Source organism: Scyliorhinus canicula, chromosome 14 (assembly GCF_902713615.1).
Source record: "Scyliorhinus canicula chromosome 14, sScyCan1.1, whole genome shotgun sequence".
In the NCBI taxonomy this organism is placed as follows: domain Eukaryota; kingdom Metazoa; phylum Chordata; class Chondrichthyes; order Carcharhiniformes; family Scyliorhinidae; genus Scyliorhinus; species Scyliorhinus canicula.
In genome coordinates, this window is record NC_052159.1 from 60,286,157 (window position 1) to 60,306,758 (window position 20,602).

Below are 20,602 nucleotides of genomic sequence, written 5' to 3' on the forward strand. Positions count from 1 at the left end.
GTCAGGTCCGATTCCTCCAGCCCCTCCGCAAGGCCCAAGATCCACAGGTTTTTCCGCCTCATGCGGTGATCCAGCTCCTCGAAGCGTTCCTGCCACTTCTTGTGGAGTGCTTCGTGCCCCTCCACCTTACTCACGAGGACCACGGCCTCCTCCTCTCGTTCAATGGCCTGCGTCTGCAACTTCTTGATGGCAGCACCCTGGGTGGACTGAATCTCTGACAGCCTTCTGTTTGTTTCCTGCAGAGAGCTCAGTACTTCATCCTTGAATTCTTTAAAGCAGCGCAGGAGATCAGTTTGTTGTTTCTGGGCCCAGAGTCTCCACTCCCCTGGAGCTTTGTCGGTGGCCATCTTGGATCCCTTCCCCCGTTTTTCCTGAGGAGCTGCTGCTGTTTTTTCCACCTTTCTACTCCGAGTTCGAGTCATGGACTGCAGGGAAAGTCGTTCAGCACACCTTCCCCCACCGGGAGACGTCGAAAAATTTCCGTTTTGGGCTCTCAAAAGAGCCGAAAAATCTCTTTAAAACGGGAGCTCCCACATGTGTGGCTTATTGCTGCATAACTGCCACCGGAAGTCTCATCTTACATTTTATTGGACAACACTTTCCCCTAGATTAAATAAAGGGATATAGCAACAAATTGGACATTTGAGGCGAGGATTATTATTTGCTCGAAGGATAATCATCAACATGTACATGTTGGGATCAATACGCAGATTTATTTTACAATTTCTGTGAAATTCTGTGTAACTAAACTACAAATCTTAAGAAACTAAAGCCACATCAGGTTAGGGTTCTAGAATTGATGGCCAATCCAATGAGTGTAGGCTTTCAATCTCTACAATAGAATGGGAAATGGCCATTACACCGTACTGTGCTTTATTCTGCAGAATCCTCTCCACATTATCTAGAAACTTTGTGCACACACATCACTAGAGAAGGATAAACATACATTTTTTATTAAAGAACAGCATATCACCTTCAGCATGCTGCATTAAAAAAATGACTTTCCATTTTAATGTCAAGATATTTTGAGGGGACAAAAAAATTCATATCACTGATAAATAATGAGGAGAAAAGAGACTAAGGAATACAATTGATAAACTCATGCAGAACTTGATGTACCCTTTGGAGGGAGTTGGGTGGCTGCTCCAGAAACACATGAAATCCTGATGAACTCACTATCAATGCCGCGATATAAAGTATGATAAAACACAACCAGGATTTTCATATATTTCAAAAAATGTTGACAACAGTACAAATTTGCACCTTTCCAGAGCCCATCTGGATACGCACATGAATAGACGGGGTATGGAAGGCAGTCTACGGCTGCATTGTTCTTTGTTTTGTTATATGCATTGAAAAATATTTTGTAGTTGAGTACTTGCTCTGTAATAGAAGGCTTCAGATACTTGACAAGGCATCCACACTATTTTTTACAAAGGGACATTTGAAAAATTTACCCAAAAACTGCATCCCAGTTCAACTGTTTTGGATTTTTTGATTCAGAATTTCGATCCAACTGCTCAATAGCTTCTGGTGTTCGAATAAGACGTTTAAATTTTTCTATTTCTTTCTAAAAAAAAAGAAACAAGGTGTTAAAGCCACAATTAGCCCAGTGACCATGTACAAACTACAATGTATGCATTCAATCTATGAATTAAAATCACAAAACCAGGCAAGAGTTGCTGCACATTAGTCCTCCGTATGGCAAAGGAGAAGCAGTTCAACATTGAGATGCTGAGTCTCTTAATTCCTGCCAGGGTAGAAAGCAGGAGAGAGCAGAAGAAACAAATAGCGAGAACAAGAGAGAAAAGGTGAATGAAGAAGCTTCCGACCTGTCAAGGGAACAAAAAAAATTATATAACGCAACAAAAAATAACATTCAAACAATTGGCAACACTGAGTGAAATTGACTGTCAAGCTTTTAATTTTACTTTTTAACTCAATGTCCGAGAAGTGTCTTCCGTACTTTACAAAAAATTAAATGAGATAGACATAATTACCTTTCTCTCTGTAGTCTTGTCATTGTCAAACTGGCGACAGCAACAGTGGAGGTCATGAAGTATAAGGCTCATGGTTCCTTTGAAGAGCAGTGGAATGAATCCTATCAATTAAAAATGAACGAGAACTTACACATTTAATTTTTAACAATCATCAATCCATGAAAAGATAGAAACAATGCTTTTGTTGGCATGTGAACTGAAGATTTAATGTACTGTAACTTGGCACATTGGACACAGGGTTTCTGTTACCATTTTCATTCTCAGGCTAAGCTGCTGCGGAAGTTAACAGTTCCTTCCACAGACAAGAGGGTAAAACAAAAAGCACATGGCCCGTTGGAGCATAGATTTGTGAAATAGATGGGATTGTTTTCTACTTCAATGATCTTACAGAAATGCAGTGAAAATTGAAAATTCTGGAAACACTCAGCAAGTCAGACAGGATCTTTCATCAGATCCCTGAAAATCACTTGACTGAAACGTTAACTTTGGGGGTGATTTTCCAGCCATGTTGCGCCCATGAGAATCGCAGGGAGCCCCAGGCCCCGAACGGCCCTCCGCGATCTGTCTGAAACCAGAATCTCCCAGCTCCCAGGATTCTCCGCCTCGCCCATTCAGCCGGAGGCCAGCAGAAATCACTATTGGTCTCCATGAACAGAGACCATGGTGTGATGCCCACGCCGTGGGGCTCAAAGTCTATTGGTCCCAGGTGGTTGGGAACAGGGCAGGGATGTGTTCTGCTACCTGGCAGTGCCAAATTGGCACAGCCAGGATGCCAGCACCATAGGAGGGCCGTGAAGGGGAGGGCATTTGGCAACCCCATGTGGGGCTTCAGTCACTTGTGGGGATGGTTGTAGGGTTGTCTGGAGATCTGGCCGTATTTTTTAAAGGACGCCCTGATCTCAAAAATTCTGGTCTTACCGGCATCTTTAGGTCCACACTTCAAAAAAACGTTCCAAGTGTGGGAGAATTCAGTGATAATCTCTCCAAGTTCTAAAAGAAATGATTAAGTGTGGGAGAATTGGAATGGTACTCGCGCTGGTTCCCCACCCGCAAAAACACTTGGTCGATTTTGGGGAAAATTCCACCCTTTGTTTCTCTCCACAGATCCTAAACCTGCCGAGTTGTTCCAGCATTTCAGTTTTTATTTCGTATTTCCAGCTTTGCTTTTGATGTATTGTTATGATCCCAGTAGAGGCCTGTAACCTTTATTTTGGAAATCCAAAAATCCAGGTATTTAACAAAGGAATGCTACGGCAAGGTTCACCATTTAAATCAAAATAATTTTGCAACACAAAAATCAAAGAAAATTAATACTTAATAACTACACCATCTTAAATAATCAGTTATGGTACAATGTTGAAACTACCATGCACACTGATACTTATACTCAAATGTAACTCAAATTTCCTCCACACTGTTTAAAAATAATGGGACAATAATTTACGGCACATTTTTTTTCTCCGAAAGTCATGGACCTCTGGAACTCTCTTTCTCAAAGGTCAGTGGAAAAAGAGTCTTTGAATGTTTGTACGGCAGAGATAGATCAGTTCTTTTTTATTAAATGTTTTTTTATTGAGTTTTCATATTTTATATACAACATATTACAAATTATTAGAGAGAAAAAAAACACGCAAAAATTAACATGTATATTTACAGGTAAGCATCTTCATAATAACAATTGTGGCCGCCCCCTTTAGCCGGCATACATATTTTACATTCTCCAATATGGCCGAGGCACATGTTTATAGGCATTTATTTATAGTTTGGTTTTGGGCCTTAGCTTGCCATCAAACCCCATAACGAACCCCCCCCCGGCTACCTTCCCCCGATTCCCGTCCATTTTCCCCCGATTCTTGGCCACCCGACTATTCTTCCTCTTGTTCGTTGGCCACAAACAGGTCCCGGAATAATTGCATGAATGGCTCCCATGTTCTGTGGAAGCCGTCGTCTGACCCTCTGATGGCGAATTTGATTTTCTCCATTTGGAGAGATTCCGAGAGGTCGGACAGCCAGTCTGCAGCTCTGGGCGGTGCTGCTGACCGCCAGCCAAACAGGATTCTACGGCGGGCAATCAGGGAGGCAAAGGCAAGGGCGTCCGCCCTCCTCCCCAGGAATAGATCTGGCTGGTCTGAAACCCCGAAGACCGCCACTATCGGGCATGGCTCCACCCTCACCCCCACCACTTTGGACATAGCCTCGAAGAAGACTGTCCAGTACTCCACAAGTCTGGGGCAAGACCAGAACATGTGGGCATGGTTGGCCGGGCCTCTTTGGCACCGTTCACATCTGTCCTCCACCTCCGGGAAGAACCTACTCAGACGGTTTCTTGTTAAGTGGGCTCTATGTATCACTTTTAGTTGCGTCAGGCTGAGCCTTGCGCACGTGGAGGTGGAGTTGACCCTATGCAGTGCTTCGCTCCAGAGTCCCCACCCTATCTCAATCCCCAGGTCATCCTCCCATTTGATTCTTGTTGCGTCCAGTACGGTGTTGTCCCTTTCTACCAGTCGGTCATACATGTCGCTACAGTCCCCTTTCTCTAGGATACTTGCGTCCAGTAGGTCTTCCAGTAGTGTCTGTCGTGGCGGTTGTGGGTACGTCCTTGTCTCCTTTCGTAAGATGTTTTTGAGCTGCAGATACCGTAGCTCGTTCCCCCTGACTAGCCGAAATTTCTCTGTCAGTTCGTCCAGTGTTGCGATCCTGCCATCCGTGTATAGGTCCCTGACTGTCAGTGTCCCTCCGTCCTGCCTCCACCTTTTGAAGGTGGCGTCAGTCAGTGCTGGTGTGAACCTATGGTTGTTGCAAATGGGAGCCTTGTCCGACATTTTGGTCAGGCCAAATTGCTGCCGCAGTTGGTTCCAGGATTGGAGGGTGGCTGTCACCACTGGGCTGCTAGAGTGTTTTTTGGGTGGAGATGGGAGTGCTGCCGTGGCGAGGGCCCGGAGGGAGGTCCCCATGCAGGAGGCCTCCTTCGCATGCACCCACTCGGCTTTTGGCTCCTGGATCCATTTCTTACTCGCTCGGCTGTTGCCGCCCAGTGGTAGAATTGTAGATTCGGGAGGGCTAGCCCCCCCCTGGATTTTGTTTTTTGTAGGACCTTCTTTGGGATCCTAGCATTTTTACCCCCCCCTATACGAGCGCCATGATAAGTTTGTCCAGCACTTTGAAAAAGGCCTTGGGGATGTAGATCGGAATGGATCTAAACAGGAAGAGGAAACTGGGCAGTACGTTCATTTTGATCGTCTGGACTCTCCCCGCGAGGGAGAGTGGGAGTGTGTTCCATCTTTGCAGGTCCTTTTTTACTTCCTCCGTCAGGCTGGTGAGGTTCCATTTGTGGATCCCTTTCCAGTCATGGGCTATTTGGATCCCTAGGTAGCGGAATTTGTGTCGGGCTTGTTTGAACGGCAGCCCCTTTAGTGCTGCCTCCCCCCCTTGCGGGTGTACTGGGAAGATCTCACTTTTGCTCATGTTGAGTTTGTAGCCCGAAAAGGCTCCAAACTCTTTCAGGAGCGCAATGATTCCGTCCATGCTGCTTTGTGGGTCCGAGATATAGAGCAGATCATCTGCATAGAGTGAGACTCTGTGCTCTCTGCCTCCCCTTCGGATCCCCCTCCAATTTTTTGCTGCCCTGAGCGCGATTGCTAGCGGTTCGATTGCTAGTGCGAACAGCAGCGGGGACAGTGGGCATCCTTGTCTGGTGCCCCTGTGCAGCTGGAAGTATTGGGAGTTGGTATTGTTGGTCCGTACACTCGCCATGGGAGCGTTGTATAGTAGCTTTACCCAAGCGGTGAACCCTGTTCCAAGCCCGAACCGCTCCAGTACCTCTATGAGATATTTCCATTCGACTCTGTCGAAGGCCTTTTCTGCGTCCAGGGAGACGAACACCTCTTGTGTTCTCTCCCCGGAGGGGATCATTATCACGTTCAACAGGTGCCTGATGTTCGAGGTAAGCTGTCGACCTTTGACGAAGCCCGTCTGGTCCTCTGTGACCACCTCAGGTACACAGTCTTCTAGCCTTTTGGCTAGGATTTTGGCCAGTATTTTGGCGCCTGCGTTCAGCAGAGATATGGGTCTGTCTGACCCACATTCCGTTGGGTCTTTGTCTTTCTTAGGTATCAGTGAGATTGACGCCTGTGCTAACGTGGGTGGCAGTGTGCCCCTAGCTAGCGAGTCTGTGAACATCTCCTGCAGGTGCGGGGCCAGCGCTGTCGCGAATGTTTTGTAGAAGTCCGCCGGGAATCCGTCCGGTCCCGGCGCCTTCCCCGTCTGCATGGAGCTAATGCTGTCCATGATCTCTCCCAGTGCTAGTGGTGCTTCCAGGTCCCGTTTTCTGCCCTCTCCCACAACTGGTATGTCCAGTCCATCAAGAAACCGGTTCATCCCAGCCTTCCCCGTTGGGGGCTCTGAGGTGTACAGCTCTTGGTAGAAGGCCTTGAAGGTTTTGTTAATCCTCTCTGGTTCCAACGTGCCTCTGGTACCCCAGATTTGCGCAATTTCTCTGGTGGCTGCCTGCTTTCTCAGCTGGTGTGCCAACAGGCGGCTGGCTTCGTCTCCGTGTTCGTACAGGGTCCCGCGCGCCTGGCGGAGTTGGTGCACTGCTTTCCTGGTGGAGAGGTCAAAGTTCCTTTGTAGTTCTTTTCTCTCCGCCAGGAGCTCTACGGTCGGGGCCTCGGAGTATTTACGGTCTACCTCCAGTATGGAGTCGACCAGCTTCTGCCTCGCCACCCTTTCCTCCCTATCTCTTTGCGCTTTGAAGGCAATGATTTCCCCTCTTAGTAATAGATCAGTTCTTGATTAACAAGGGGCTTAAAACTTTTGGGGTAGGCAGGAATGTTGGGTTGAAGCTACAATCAGAACAGCCATGATCTTAGTGAATGGCAGAGAAGGCTTGAAGGGCCAAGTGGCCGACCCCTGTTCCTAATTCGTGGGTTCGTATATACACTCCTTACACCCCCAATAACCGAAGTCAGATACTTATCCGAAATCAGAAGATGAAACAAGACTTGTATAAGGGTTGAGATTTATTTGGCCTCCTCTTACTTCCAGCAAGACAGCCCCTTCAAACTTCCTTCAACCGTGCCAACATTGAATTAAATCAGACCACCAGATTCAGGTTCACATTGTAGCATTATGTGGCAACATTTCATGGTCTAACATTGTGATAAAAAATGCCAACAGTTCCTGCTCATCTCCAAAGCCAGTTTACTCAAGCTATTTAATGCCCAAGTTGCAATTTCACTGTCTTAAATCATGTCTACACAAGATTGTTCACACAAATATTTAAGCATAAAACTAAACAAATGTTACAACTCACATTTCCTATTGCAAAAGGCATGATAACTTCTGTCAAACCAAAATAAGAGAATCTTAAACTAGGACTCCCAAGTCCCTTTATGCTTCTGATTTCCTAAGTCTTTTCCCAAATAGACAATAGTCTATGCCTCTATTCTCCCTACCAAAGTGCAAAGACTAGAGGAGTCGTAATGAGTTAATAATCTGGACAGCTGCTGCTTTACTCAGGCAAAAGCTTCCTTCTGAGACATTCTCCACACCCATTCTTGTTGTTGCAATGCAAGGGCTGAGGATGGTCGCAAGGCGAGGAATAAACTTCCGAGCTTACGAGATAATAGCTTACGAGACCCAAGGAAAACTGTAACTATCGCATTTTCTGGATTGGGGGTTTGTCTAATCACCCACACTTTCTCCTCCACCAGGTGCAGTCTGTCCTGATCCACACAATATCAAAGTATGTAACATCTTTTGTGAAGAAAACGCACTTTCCTCTCTTGAGGCGGTCCCCACCGTGGAAAATCGGCGGAGGACTCACCCTCAACAGTACGAAATACAGCCAGGATGCCAGGAAGCAGCAGTCCCAGAAGCTGCAGAGACACCAAACACGGGGGCAAGGGCAGGAGCAATGAGCAAGCGGATGAGCAGACCCATGAGGTGAGGGGTCCCTGACCACTCACAAGAGAGGGAGACCAACAACCCGAAAGACGAGCCCCCTCCCCCAACCAGGCGATGGATGGAAGACGTTCATCACCAGGGAACTGTAGGAGATGAGGAATGACATCAAGGCTGAAATAATGGCGACGAAGGCGCTGGCCACCACGCAGGTGGCCCTCAACAGTATGGGAAAGAGATTGGAGGCCCAGGGCAGCACAATAAAAGAGCTGGAGAAAGCCTTGACGGACCAGAGTGACCGAATCGTCACCCTGCAGGTCGGAATTAAAAGGTTGCTAGCGACCCTGGAGAGCCTGAAAGGGAAGTTGTCTTTTCTGTTATTCATTCTGGCGAGTACAATTGTAAATATACATATAACCATCTAGCACAGTTCACAAAATTCCAAAAATATTGCACTATGAGCATATTGTCCGAATGGTCTGTGACAGGGCCACCCAAAACAAAGCTATATCAAAAATCTTACAAAATACGCAAGAGGGAATTTTAGAAAGGATAATTTTAAAACGTTTACACTAACATGAAAACTCAACAGCAACGTTGCTTACTTCAGACATTAAAAGAGAGGTTATATGAAGGGCAAGATGAAAGGCAATTGTGGCCAGTGACAGCTGAATGATGACAGCCAAGCATTCGGACCAGTAGTCTCTCACACACCCACCCAATAAAGAAAGCAGATACAAAAACATTACCCAACCTTTAAAACCAACTCTAGAGGAAACGAGAACAATCCATTTCCCACCCATCCTGGATCAAAGTACAGGAGGAAAGTAAAACTGCATTCTCAGAAAAAGTGCTCGACTCCAGCAGCTCTCCTCCTCCTTTTCCCCTTCTGTTCGTTCTTCCTCTCTTCCTTTTCCTCACTAACCTCTCTCTTCGCTCCTTAACATTCAATTCGCAAGGAAGAAAAGCCTCTTTTCCTCTTGTGAGACTGAAGACCAGCAATAATGTAATATGCCCAACAAATAAGGCTGAGTTAACACTGATGATCCAAACTTTCCACCCTGTCCTTCCATCCCCCATTCTTACTTTCCTCCTTCCTTATTCCTCCTCCCATTCTATTTTTCCCCTTTCCGTTTCCTCTCTTCTCTCCTTCCTGCCATGTCCACCATTCCTTCTCTGCCTCCCCGTCCCAAGAGGAAGAGGGATGCACTGTAGAACAGAATTGGAAGAAGACATTGCACAGAAAATATTGTGAGGCGAACCCTGGGTATATTTAAACCCAAGGATGAAAAAGTTTTAATTTAATTATTGGAGACATGGAGCCAATATAGGTGGGTGAGGAGGAATGATGGGAGAGCAGAATTTAACTGTAGGATATGGTCCATGAGGCGTGGTTTTGTACAAATTGGAGATTATGGAGTTAAGATCAGTGAACAGTAAAGTGAGTAATGAGTCTGGAGACCACAAAAGCATGTCTAACAGTTTCAGTCCAGGAAGGGCTGAAATGGAAGAAGGTGGTTCTGAAGAATGGGAGAATGTGGAAACAGATGTTCAAATTATGGAGCTGACACTGCATAGTCTGACAATGATTTGTTAAAAATGAGAACTCGGGCAGCACGGTGGCACAGTGGTTAGCACTGCTGTCTCATGGCACCGATGTCCCAGGTTTGATCCTGGCTCTGGGTCACTGTCCGTATGGAGTTTGTACATTCTCCCCGTGTTTGCGTGGGTTTCGCGCCAACTCAATAATGTGCAGGGTAGGTTGATTGGCCACGCTAAATTGCCCCTTAATTGGAAAAAATTAATTGGGTACTCTAAATTTATAAAAAAAGAGAACTAATTTTGACTCCTGAGCTACTCCAATAAGCACAGCTCCATTGGTTTAGTACAGCTCTGCACTTTCCTTTTTATTAATCACAAATATAATTACTCACATTCCTCTAAAAATCACGTTGAATCATTTTAGGCATGGAATATTCTTCCTGAATCCCTCTACCACCTCTGAATCTGTCCTTTATGTGGTTTGTTGTGAAATGATATTTGATAACGCTTCTATGGAGTGCCTTGGGGCATTTTATTATGTAAAAGGTGGTGCACAAATGCCAACTGTTGTTGTTTGAGGCTATCACCCCGGAAAGCTCGAAATGAGGGTGGTTTTCTACCTGTTGTTCGGAGGAACTGCTCAGCAAAGGCAGACAACAAAATTCATAATTGTTTCTAATTTGCCAACTCACCCTTCGGCCGTCTGAAGAAAAGATTATTGAGGCCCAGAATCTCAAACCTGAGACTAAGGTCATGATTTACCAGACTTCCCTAAATGCTTCAGACACTCAGACAACCTACAGCAGATATCTCAAATGCCATCAGTGATGCCTTTCCCAAGATACTTCAAATAAAGGGGCAGCAGGGTAGCATGGTGGTTAGCATAAATGCTTCACAGCTCCAGGGTCCCAGGTTCGATTCCCGGCTGGGTCACTGTCTGTGTGGAGTCTGCATGTCCTTCCTCCGGGTGCTCTGGTTTCCTCCCACAGTCCAAAGATGTGTGGGTTAGGTGGATTGGCCATGCTAAATTGCCCGTAGTGTCCTAATAAAAGTAAGGTTAAGGGGGGGGTTGTTGGGTTACGGGTATAGGGTGGATACGTGGGTTTGAGTAGGGTGATCATGGCTCGGCACAACATTGAGGGCCGAAGGGCCTGTTCTGTGCTGTTCTATGTTCTAAAGTGGCAAGAAAGGCAGTCCAAAAGCAGTGTCCAATCCCAAGCCAACATGGAGGTGATTATCACACAAAGCCAGCTCCAATGGGCAGGACAAGTAATTAATATGCTTGACACCAGACTCTCGAACAAATGCTCTACACAGAACTTGGTCGCTGAATTACAAAATATCTCAGCCGCCCGAGTGGAGTTTAATGGCCAATTTAGTGGTCAGGAGGTGAAGGACGTGTAAACAGACTGAAGGATGGCAGGTGGGAACCCAGTCATCTCTCCGCCTCTGCCCTGAGTAAGCCCATAGCGGGAGGTCCTGCCCTGCTAACAGAGACCCTTAAGTGGCCAATTAATGCCCACTTCAGAACCTCATGTTGCAATTGTCACTAACCCAGCAGCAGGTTTTTGGGGGGGGGGGTTCTCTATGCGGGGAACACAAGTAACCAGTACAGGATTGTTTGCGGGCTCCTAGGGGGCACCCTCACTCAATGGCATTCAGCGGCTAATCAAGGGACTCAGCATTGGCATGGGGCTGCTGAGTGCCATTCTCCTTGCTGCCAACCCACCTCCCTCCAACATTTAGCTGTAACCTGGGACCCAGCAATGATACCACGTCTTGGGTGGGTGTCATACCAAGAGTAGCCACTGCTTTCCAGCACTGTAGCCGTTCAACAGAACAGCTGACCTTGATCGCAAGAAAGGCCCACCCCTGTCCAGTTAATTGATCAGGTGGAAATGTGGTGCCTTTCCTAAAAGAGGCCAAGTGGGCCCCTCACTATCTCTTGTGCGAAAGGGATCAAAGGATAGAAGGGGGAAGGCAGGATCAGGCTTTTGAGTTGAATGATCAGCCATGATCATGATGAATGGAGGAGTAGGCTCAAAGGACCAAATAACTTCCTCCTGCTGCTATTTTCTATGTTTCTTCGACCAGGAGGCGAGATCTCCATCATCCCTGATAAATACCATCCAAGAATCTCTGGCTTGCGATGAACCGGAACGGAAATGATTCATTTGAGAAGACGGCAAACACAGAGACTTTGTCGGTCAAGTCAAAGAGACTGCGTAAACCAATCAGCGCCCGCCCTGACCTTGCACTCCCGCCAGCAGCAAAAAGCGAGCGAGCCATCCGCTGGCAGTTAAAATTCAGCGGGAAATCCGCACATTTAAATCCTAAAACAATCAAATTGCAGATTACACATATCCCACTGGCTGGCCGCGACTCCATGTTATTCTAGTTCAATGTCATCTGCAGTAACCCCAGCGGACCTGGTCCAGTTATCCTCACTGTCTGCGACCGGGCCGGCAGACAACCACAACGTGCCCGCCATCACAACGCGGAATCACTTGGACAGGGCCGCGCACTCATAGCAACTAAACTTTGCACACGACCGGGGCGGGGGGCAGAATCAAACTCCATTTAAAGCAGAGTCACACCGGAGTCGCTGCTGAAACTCACGTTGGAAACGAGTTACAGGTGGAGGTATCCCACTCTCCTCACCCCCCCCGGTTACCTAACACGCATGCCCGGGAGCCGCGCGGCACTCTGGAATCTGTAGTCCCTTGAACTACACCTCCCACAACGCATCCCGTTGAGCCCTCATTTCCGTCGGATGGAGATGAGCGCAGCCGTGTGTTTTTTTTTACGCGCCATTTTCCGCTCGCAATCGCTCTCGGATGTGAGTGAGCCGCGAAGAACGGAGGGAAGTGAGGCCGCGGCTCCCGGCCACCCTCTGGCGCCCCACGGCTCATTCCGCCATCATGCTACTGCCATCCGACATAGCGCGGCTCGTCCTGGGTAAGTGGGGCCTGGAGAGGGCCTGGCTGCGCCTCGGCTGACTGGGCGGTGCTGATGAGGAACCGGTCAGACCGGCGGTGAACATTTCTTTGGCAGGTTGAAGTGGGCGGGATACCAGCCGCGTCTCCTGAAGCTGCCCATCGATAACGGTTTATTAATCAGTCACCTTTGATCGCAACTTATTCCAAGTTACTTCAACATTTTTCCTATCGTAAAATTGAATCGCAGTCCCCAGAACATGAGGGTGTACCTCGATTTAATGGTGTTGTCGAATGTCTGGTTCTCTGACGGGATATTTTCACTTTCTTCTTGCCTGAACGGCGTGTCATCATCTAATTGACAGCCCCCCAGTTTCTATCTGTACCATTGTGTTGACATTGCTTCACATGGATTTGCAGCATGGGGGAAATTTTCTTAGCCTGCTTCACAACAGGCCTTTTAGATCAACTAAATTTGACTGCAGTTTGTTTTTAAATAAGGTATTGCATGCGAATGTTACCTTAAATCATGGATGGATTGTTTTTGTGTAAATGTCTTCAAAGGTCAGTTATCAAATCAATTTGACTGAGGGTTTACTCTATTCCTATTTTCCTTTGTGGGTTGTCATCTTGGATCTTTTTTGGCTATGAAGAAATCCAGCTGGCTTTTCCTTTCCATGCTTTGAACTCCAGAAAGGCAATTTTTAATTGGTCTTGAAAATTATTTGGTCATTAAACAGTTCCATTAGACAGTGAGCACATATCAGAAACTCCTCATGATTGATTGGTCATTGGCAGCTGTCCTTCGATTTAAGGATGACATTAGCTTGCTTGTTTCCACTGGATCTTTGTGGGACTAAGCAGACTATTTTTTGACATGTGGATCTTAGGATACATTGAACAGGGTATTACATCTGGAGTGTGGAATTTGCTTACTTTCTTTCTCTGTTGCTGCTTTGCCTCATCATTAAGGACTCTAAGCTTGAATTTTTTGAACTATTGGAAATTAGCTCATTCCAGTCATTAATATCAATGCTGCTGAGCTTCAGAATGTCTTTGCAATGTTTTTTTTTGTCCTCCCAGGATCGTTGCCCATTTGAGAGCAAAACAGGACCTGCTGGGTCATCCGGGCACAGCGTCCAGTCCATTGCAATTGATTTTAGAGAAGTTATGCCTGAATGGTGTGGAGTTGGCTTCAAGAAGAACACTAGCGTGTGTTTGACAATCCACCATTGAATTTGAAGGATGTGGTGATGGCATTGCGGATGGAATTTCCCTACTGTTTTTACATGTCACTGATGCGCACTCCTGGTTTCACAGCAGTACAGGAGTGTGGCAACAACAGAGCATCACGCGTGCTAAAATCTGTCATACAGTACAATCATCCCACTGATCATTGTATGGAAGCACTAACCGTGTAAAGAACAGTTGTTTAATTATATTTGTCTCCTTATGAAGAAAAAAATGTATGTTTTGTTGGGATCCTTTAGATGCAGTATATAAAAGAAACAACTGGCATTTATGTAGCTCCTTTCATAACCTCTGATGTCCAAAAGTTACTTACTATGATATACTTTGGAGTGTAGTTAGTGTCATAATGTAAAAAGTATGCCAGTCTGACTACATACATCAGGTTCCGGAAATAATGATGAGCTACTGGTTACTGGAAATAATAACAAGCTCCTGATCTGTTTTTAATGACATTGGCTGAAATATAAATATTGGGATAGTTCACATCCACCTAAGAGGGCAGGTGAGTCTTTGGTTTTGCATCTTGTTTGCAAGATGGCAACTGCAAGAGTACTCCCACAGATCTGTGCCAGCCTAGATTATGTGCTGATGTCTCTGAAATAGGACTTGAACCAGAATGTTCTACCACTGAGACAAGGTTAACTGATTACATGACAACAGTGACCATGCTTTGAAGTATTTTTTATGCATGGGGAGATTTGATAAGATACCAAATACTGCAATTTCTTTCCCTTGTTCCTATATTGCAATCTTGTACTGAATGTTTAGATTTCTTTGAAGATCCGAGACTCTTACAATTGCTGAGCTAGATTCCTGGCGCACCAAGAAAATCTCCTGATTAAATCTATGCATAAGTTAACAGAACTATAAATATCTGGTGAAGGGTTTCAATTAAATTGCCGAAGAGCCAATGAAGTGGGATAGTATTGCAAGGCCCATTGCTGATCCTATGTCTATGTTCTTACTGTACATTCCTACAGTGCTTTGGAGAAGAAATTTAACCTTTTTATATTTTAATATTGTTCAATATGCATGTTGCATGTTCACCCTAATAATAAATGAAGCAAATTGCTGACTCAAATGTAGCACAATTTGGAAGAAAATTATGTATCACTCAACTCTTTGAGTTACTTTGCTCAGCTCGAGTGAACATAATGCAAAAAGTTCATGCTGGCTCATTCTACTGACAATATTTTTAAGTTTCTTCTCATAGGTAAGAAAGTTATTTGAACTATATTGTGGGAGTAGTTTATACTGGAAGTTTATCTGAAATTATATTTAAACGCGAGGTCATGGCACAATCTACAGAGTTTTCATTATTACAACATGTACATTATTTTGACATCATACCAAAGCATTAAAGCATACTAGGAGATTAGGATAGAGTTTTCATTATTGATGTGCCATGGGATACGTTTCTACAAGCTCTGCCTTCATGTAAAGATGCTGAAGACATATCAGTTGCAAATGCTGGTGTAGGGTCGGCATATTGGGGACAGGGAAAGAGAAGAGCTAGTTGAGGCCTTGCGGTGCTGGTGCGATTGGTGGCAGCTTAAGAGTTGTACTGGATTTGGAAATAAAAATAGAAAAAGTTGTAAAGACTTGACAGGTCTGGTAGCCTCTGTGGCAAGCGACCATTTTTCCACAGGTGTAGACAGAGCCAGGTGTAACCCGCCAGGTTTGGAAATAGCTAGATGCACAATACAGAACAATTACCAGCTGCCGTGCCCCTTCTGATTGTGGTCAGCCTAATTTCCTATGGGTGATACATTTTTTTTGTTTGAGGAGTGGAGACTTGCCTAATAATACCTATCCTTCAAAACAAACCTATTTTCTGAAGCTTATCACAGCTAGCTTGCAAAAGGGAATGTTTTCCCGTATAGAAATGTGACTGAAAGATTTGTAAAATGGTATTAATTCAGAGTTTCCTATATCCTGACTTTTATGTTTTTGTTCTTTAATATTATGTGGGCAAGGCCACCCATTAAAATAAAAGTAAACGACTGCAGATGCTGGAAAACTGAAATTAGAAAATGCTGGAAAAACTCATTAAAATTTGGAATTGAAAGCAAGTCTTAGTAATGGTGACCATGAACTGTCATCAATTGTAGTAAAAACCCATCTGGTTCATTAATGCCCTTTAGGGAACAATGTCTACCATCCTTGTTTGGTCTGACCTCTGTGTGACTCCAAATCCACAGCAATGTGATTGTCTCTACTTTCAAGGGCAATTGGGGATGGACAACAAATCAGAATAGAAAATGCTGGATAAACTCGGCATGTCTGGCAGCATCTGTTGAGCGAGAAACTGTTGACATTTAAGTCACTGACTAGGCAGTTCCAGAGAAGAGTCATAGTGGTCCCGGTGGAATTTGAACCAAAGTCCCTAGGTATTGCCCTGGGTCACTGAATTACTAGTCCAGTGACATTAACACCACCACCATCTCCCCCTATATGTTTATAGTACAAGTTATTTAATTGTTATAATGTCTCTGCAACAGCTTGCATGTTGAGATGTATCGCTTTCTGTATAGATCAGTGAGAAACTGTGAGCTTTATTGTGCTCGTCTTATAGGATATCTACAGCAGGAAAAGCTTTCTAATACTTGCAGAGCCTTTATATTGGAAAGTGGTGACCTAAAGGAGTATGCAGAACACAGTACGGAGGATGGATTGGTTCCAGCTTGTTTACTGGTACAGTATGCATTGAATTAGTTCTGTGCCTCTTGTAAAGTAACTTTGTTCTGTACTTGGTGGGAATGCAAGTCCCATTTTAAAAAACTCAAAGGTTCAATAGACTTCCCATGTAATGAGTGAGATTGTGGAGTTTTACTACAGCACCCAGATAAGAACCTTTCCCATGTTGGGACATCAGAGGCAAATAGAATATGTGCTTGAGTCTATTTCCAGGGCTAGTTTTTCCTGGAACAGGTCACTAACCTCTCATAAGAGGTTATTGCTTGAGGGACACTGCTCTGCATCAAGCATGGGTGACCAGGGGACTCTTGAATTTACAGGCTGATCATTTTGAATACTATGTACCCACCTTGCGTGGCCATCAAATCCTCTGACTTAGCTTCTGGCTCAGAAGCAAGGACACTACCCATTGTGCCACAAGCCTTTCCCACTAACTAAGAGAAGGGATGAAACACTCCATGGCACAATCCCTGGAGATTGTGAATAAAGCTGCAGGTATTGTTATTCGGACCGATATGTGGGAGCAGGATATTTATATGATAGCTGCGCAAAGCTGACCCGTTACTTTTTACCAGTGAACAAATCCTTGTGATGGTTGGAGACAGCATAAGCTATACTGCAGCTTTTCAGGTGTGCAGTTTCACCACCAAAGAACTATTCTAATTCACAAGTTCATTCCATGTGTTCACATTGGGGAAACTACATTTTGCTAACAGGCGTTGCTTTCCCGGTTTGAAACTGTGTCCTCTGGTCCTATTCTCACACATCAATTTGAAGTAATATTTTGAACTTCTCTTTTCCATTTTCTTACAATCTTATCTGCTTCTAAAGATCAACTTTCATATATCTCCTTTCCAACTTTAAATAACCAAGTTTCTCCAGTATTTCCTCAACTCAATCCTCTGACACTAGGGATTAGCATCATGGTGCTTCATGGTACTTCTCCTTTGATTCTCAGTGACAGGAGCTGGATACAGTATTTGAAATAGTCTGATTAAAGCTGTATGCAATTTCACCATACCTTCCTCTGACTTATATTCCACTATTTTGACAAAGAGCATCTATTTTTCAGCTTTGATTGTTGTTCTACTTGCGGTGATCTGTTAAGTCTGTTGGTCAAATCATTTTAATTTAGTGGTGATTTCAGCACCATTCGTGGAGTGTGTTGTACTTCTTGTGTTGTACTCATTTATCCTTCATATGAGCTGTATTTTACTATAACAGCTTGGAATATTATTTGCATATTCTACTGGCACAAATTGTCCAGCTTGTATTCTAATTTCTAAGCTGCCTCTTTGATTCTACCGCCCCTGTATCATCTGCAAATGTTAGTTCATTTCTGAATCCAAGTCTCGAATCTCTATAATCAAATTTACATTTTTGTAGAACCTGGGATCTCAGCGTCGTGAGGCAGCAGTGCTAACCGCTGCAGTGCCACCCCTCGCATTGCTATTTTTAAAAAAGTCTCTTCATCTTTATTTTAAATTCACTTCATATAAGTACAGTATTAAATTATGCACTTTTTGGGGCTTTTCTTTGTGACCTATGATAATGGCTCTGTGTCACCCCACTCCCTCTCTGCCCTCGCTTTCCTACACTTCCAATGAAGCTTAACATAAGCTCAAAGTACAGCGATTCATCCTTCAATTAGACACTCGCGACTTCCTAGATCCTACATTAAGTTCAGCCATTTCAGATAATAACCTCTACCCACATTTTGTTCTGACAGGGTTTAATGATTATTCTTCCAAACACATTGACATCTAATCTTTTGCTTTCTTAATTGTCCCAGTAACATCATATCTTTTGTTATTTAATCTTTCTGCCTTTGGCCCGATCACAGAATTGTCCTTTTGATCTTCCCCAACTCCCCTTTTCCCTGTTTTAGTATCTGCTTAAAATATTTTGCATTTTTAACTTCTTCCATTTCTGAGGAAAAGTCATCAACCTGAAACATTAACTTTGTTTCTCTCTGCATACTCCCTGACCTGCTGGGTATTTACAGCATTTTTGTTTCTTGTGAACTTCTTTAGATTGGCTGCGATAGTGTAACTGAAATTCTTGTTTGCTTGTTTTAAATTGCTGATTAATATTGAATTCATTCTCTTTCAGTCACTTTTTGGAAAAAACTTGAAAACTATTCTTAATGAATATGTGATTATGAAAGCAAGAGGTAAGCATATTGTTGGTGTTCTTGGTTGATATGGTGTTTTCTCAAATATCTGATGGTAAGATTAAGCCAATAAACTCACCTGCAATTTTTGTTAGTCTATAGTCAATAGAAATGTGGAAATTAAAAATGCAGAATTATGTTAATAAAATAGAAGAATAAGAAAGTTGGAATAATCAAGTAATCAGAAAAGAAAACAAATGTTCTCTGTGACATTGCATCATCATCAACAACAATAACTTTTATATAGTGCCCTTAACATAGCTTCATGGGAATGTTATCAAGCAATATTTCAGACCACGCTACATGAGGTATTAGGGAAGATGCCCAAAGGCTCAGTCAGATGTAGGTTTTAGGGAAAGTGTTGCAGGAGGGAAGAGGCAGCGACGGTTAAAGACGGCGTTCTAACATTAGGGCCTTGGTCACGAAAGGCACAGCCACCACTGTTGGAACAATTAAAATTATGCAAGAGGACAGAATTGAAGGGATGCAAATATTTTGGAGGGTTGTGGGATGGCAGAGGAGCGTGACCAGGAAGGGATTTGAAACAAGGCTGGAAATTTTAAAAGTCAGGTATTGCTTAACCAAGAATCACTGTAGATGAGCAAGGACATGGGTGAATGGGGCTTGGTGCGATGTTGAACACTAGCAGTAAAGTTTTTTGAATGATCTCAAATTTGGAAGGTGGAGGATGGGGGGCTGGCCAAGAATGCATTGGAATGTTTAGAGGAAGCAAAGGCACTAATGAGAGTTTCAGCAGCAGGTGAGCTGGGGCAGGGGTGGTGTTGGGTGATGAAAAGAGGTTGAAATCAGCAATCATGGTGATGTATATATGTGGTCGGAAGCTCATGCAACACCAAGGTTAAGAACTGCTTTGTTTGGCCTCACGGGAGACTTACGGTGTTGGTGGCAAGGAAACTGAGCTTGTGATAGGCACCAAAGACATTGGATTTGGTCAGAAGTGACCTCGTGGGAAACAGGTGCTTGAGGTTTTGTGCAGAATGAGCAGAACTTGATATATGTTGCACTTGATTTTATGGATCAGTCATTTGCTATGCTGCTGGAGCAAAGCTCTGTTAAATAGGTGGTTGTGATGAGTCTCATTTGATTGGGACAGTCCCCTCAAATTATATGTGGCAGAAGCCGAGCCTTGTGGAAATTTCTGTGTGTATCTTAATTGTGCCATGTTGTATTGCCTGAAGAAAGTGTGGGTGATATCAAGAGGCAAATACAAAAATATATATTCAATAGCTTTTTGTAATTTGTTTAACTAAATTCTCAGTTTGGAGGGCACAACCGCTCTTAATTTTTCTTGGACTCGATTAGGTAGTGGGGAGAGGTCGATGTGGGAGCGGATGGAGGCGGCGTCATGTAAAGACACAAGTTTGGGAGCACTGATAACGGCACCTCTTCCGTTATCCCCAACCCGGCACCACCACAAGACCGGTGGTGGTGGCGGCTCTGTGAATCTGGGGTTAGTGGAGGAGATACAAGAGTGGAGGGAGCATTGGTTTGGACCCCGATTTATAATAATCATCGGTTTGTACTGGGTAGGCTGGATGGTGGGTTCCGGAGATGGCAAAGGGCAGGAATTAGGAGGGTGGGTGATCTATTTATAGATGGGAGTTTACCCAGCTTGAAAGCCTTGGAGGATAAATTTGAATTGCCAGCAGGTTTAGGTATTTGCAGGTCCAAGACTTCTTGAGAAAGCAGGTCCCGGCCTTCCAGCTGCTGCCGCCCATGGGGATACAGAACAGAGTCGTCTCCAGTACCTGGGTGGGATAGGGGAAGGTATCAGCTATTTACCAGGAAATTTTGGAATCGGAGGAAACGCCGGTGAAGGGGCTGAAGGGCAAGTGGGAGGACGAGCTAGGAGGAGAGATAGAGGCTGGTCTGTGGGCTGATGCCCTCAGCAGGGTTAATATATCCTCATCATGTGCCAGGCTTAGTCTGATACAATTCAAGGTAGTCCACCGGGCACACATGAGGGTGGCCGGATGAGCACGTTTTTCAGGGTAGAGGACAGGTGTGCGAGGTGCGCGGGAAGCCCTGCAAATCATGTCCACATGTTTTGGGCATGCCCGAAGGTTGGAGGGGTTTGGCAG

General features: G+C 44.6%; 2 protein-coding genes across 10 annotated transcripts in view; one reads left to right on the forward strand and one right to left on the reverse strand.

The window, feature by feature from the left end:
* atm (ATM serine/threonine kinase) overlaps window positions 1-12,149 on the reverse strand; it is a 215,734-nt gene extending 203,585 nt beyond the window's left edge. For 2 of the 5 annotated variants that reach the window (XM_038818310.1, XM_038818312.1), the window contains exons 1-3: window positions 12,063-12,146; window positions 2,001-2,101; window positions 1,458-1,570 (exon numbers count right to left, since the gene is read on the reverse strand). In XM_038818310.1, coding sequence (XP_038674238.1) covers window positions 1,458-1,570; window positions 2,001-2,072 — 185 coding nt within the window. In that variant the 5' untranslated portion in view covers window positions 2,073-2,101; window positions 12,063-12,146. Of the gene's footprint in view, window positions 1-1,457; window positions 1,571-2,000; window positions 2,102-11,872; window positions 11,991-12,062 lie in introns of those variants that run through there. The other 3 variants (XM_038818311.1, XM_038818313.1, XM_038818314.1) reach the window with 3 other exon arrangements.
* A 52-nt stretch (window positions 12,150-12,201) lies between these two features.
* npat (nuclear protein, ataxia-telangiectasia locus) overlaps window positions 12,202-20,602 on the forward strand; it is a 47,758-nt gene continuing 39,357 nt past the window's right edge. For 2 of the 5 annotated variants that reach the window (XM_038818315.1, XM_038818318.1), the window contains exons 1-4: window positions 12,202-12,401; window positions 13,463-13,560; window positions 16,206-16,324; window positions 18,440-18,500. In XM_038818315.1, the coding sequence (XP_038674243.1) occupies window positions 12,217-12,401; window positions 13,463-13,560; window positions 16,206-16,324; window positions 18,440-18,500 (463 nt within the window). In that variant the 5' untranslated portion in view covers window positions 12,202-12,216. The other 3 variants (XM_038818316.1, XM_038818317.1, XM_038818319.1) reach the window with 3 other exon arrangements.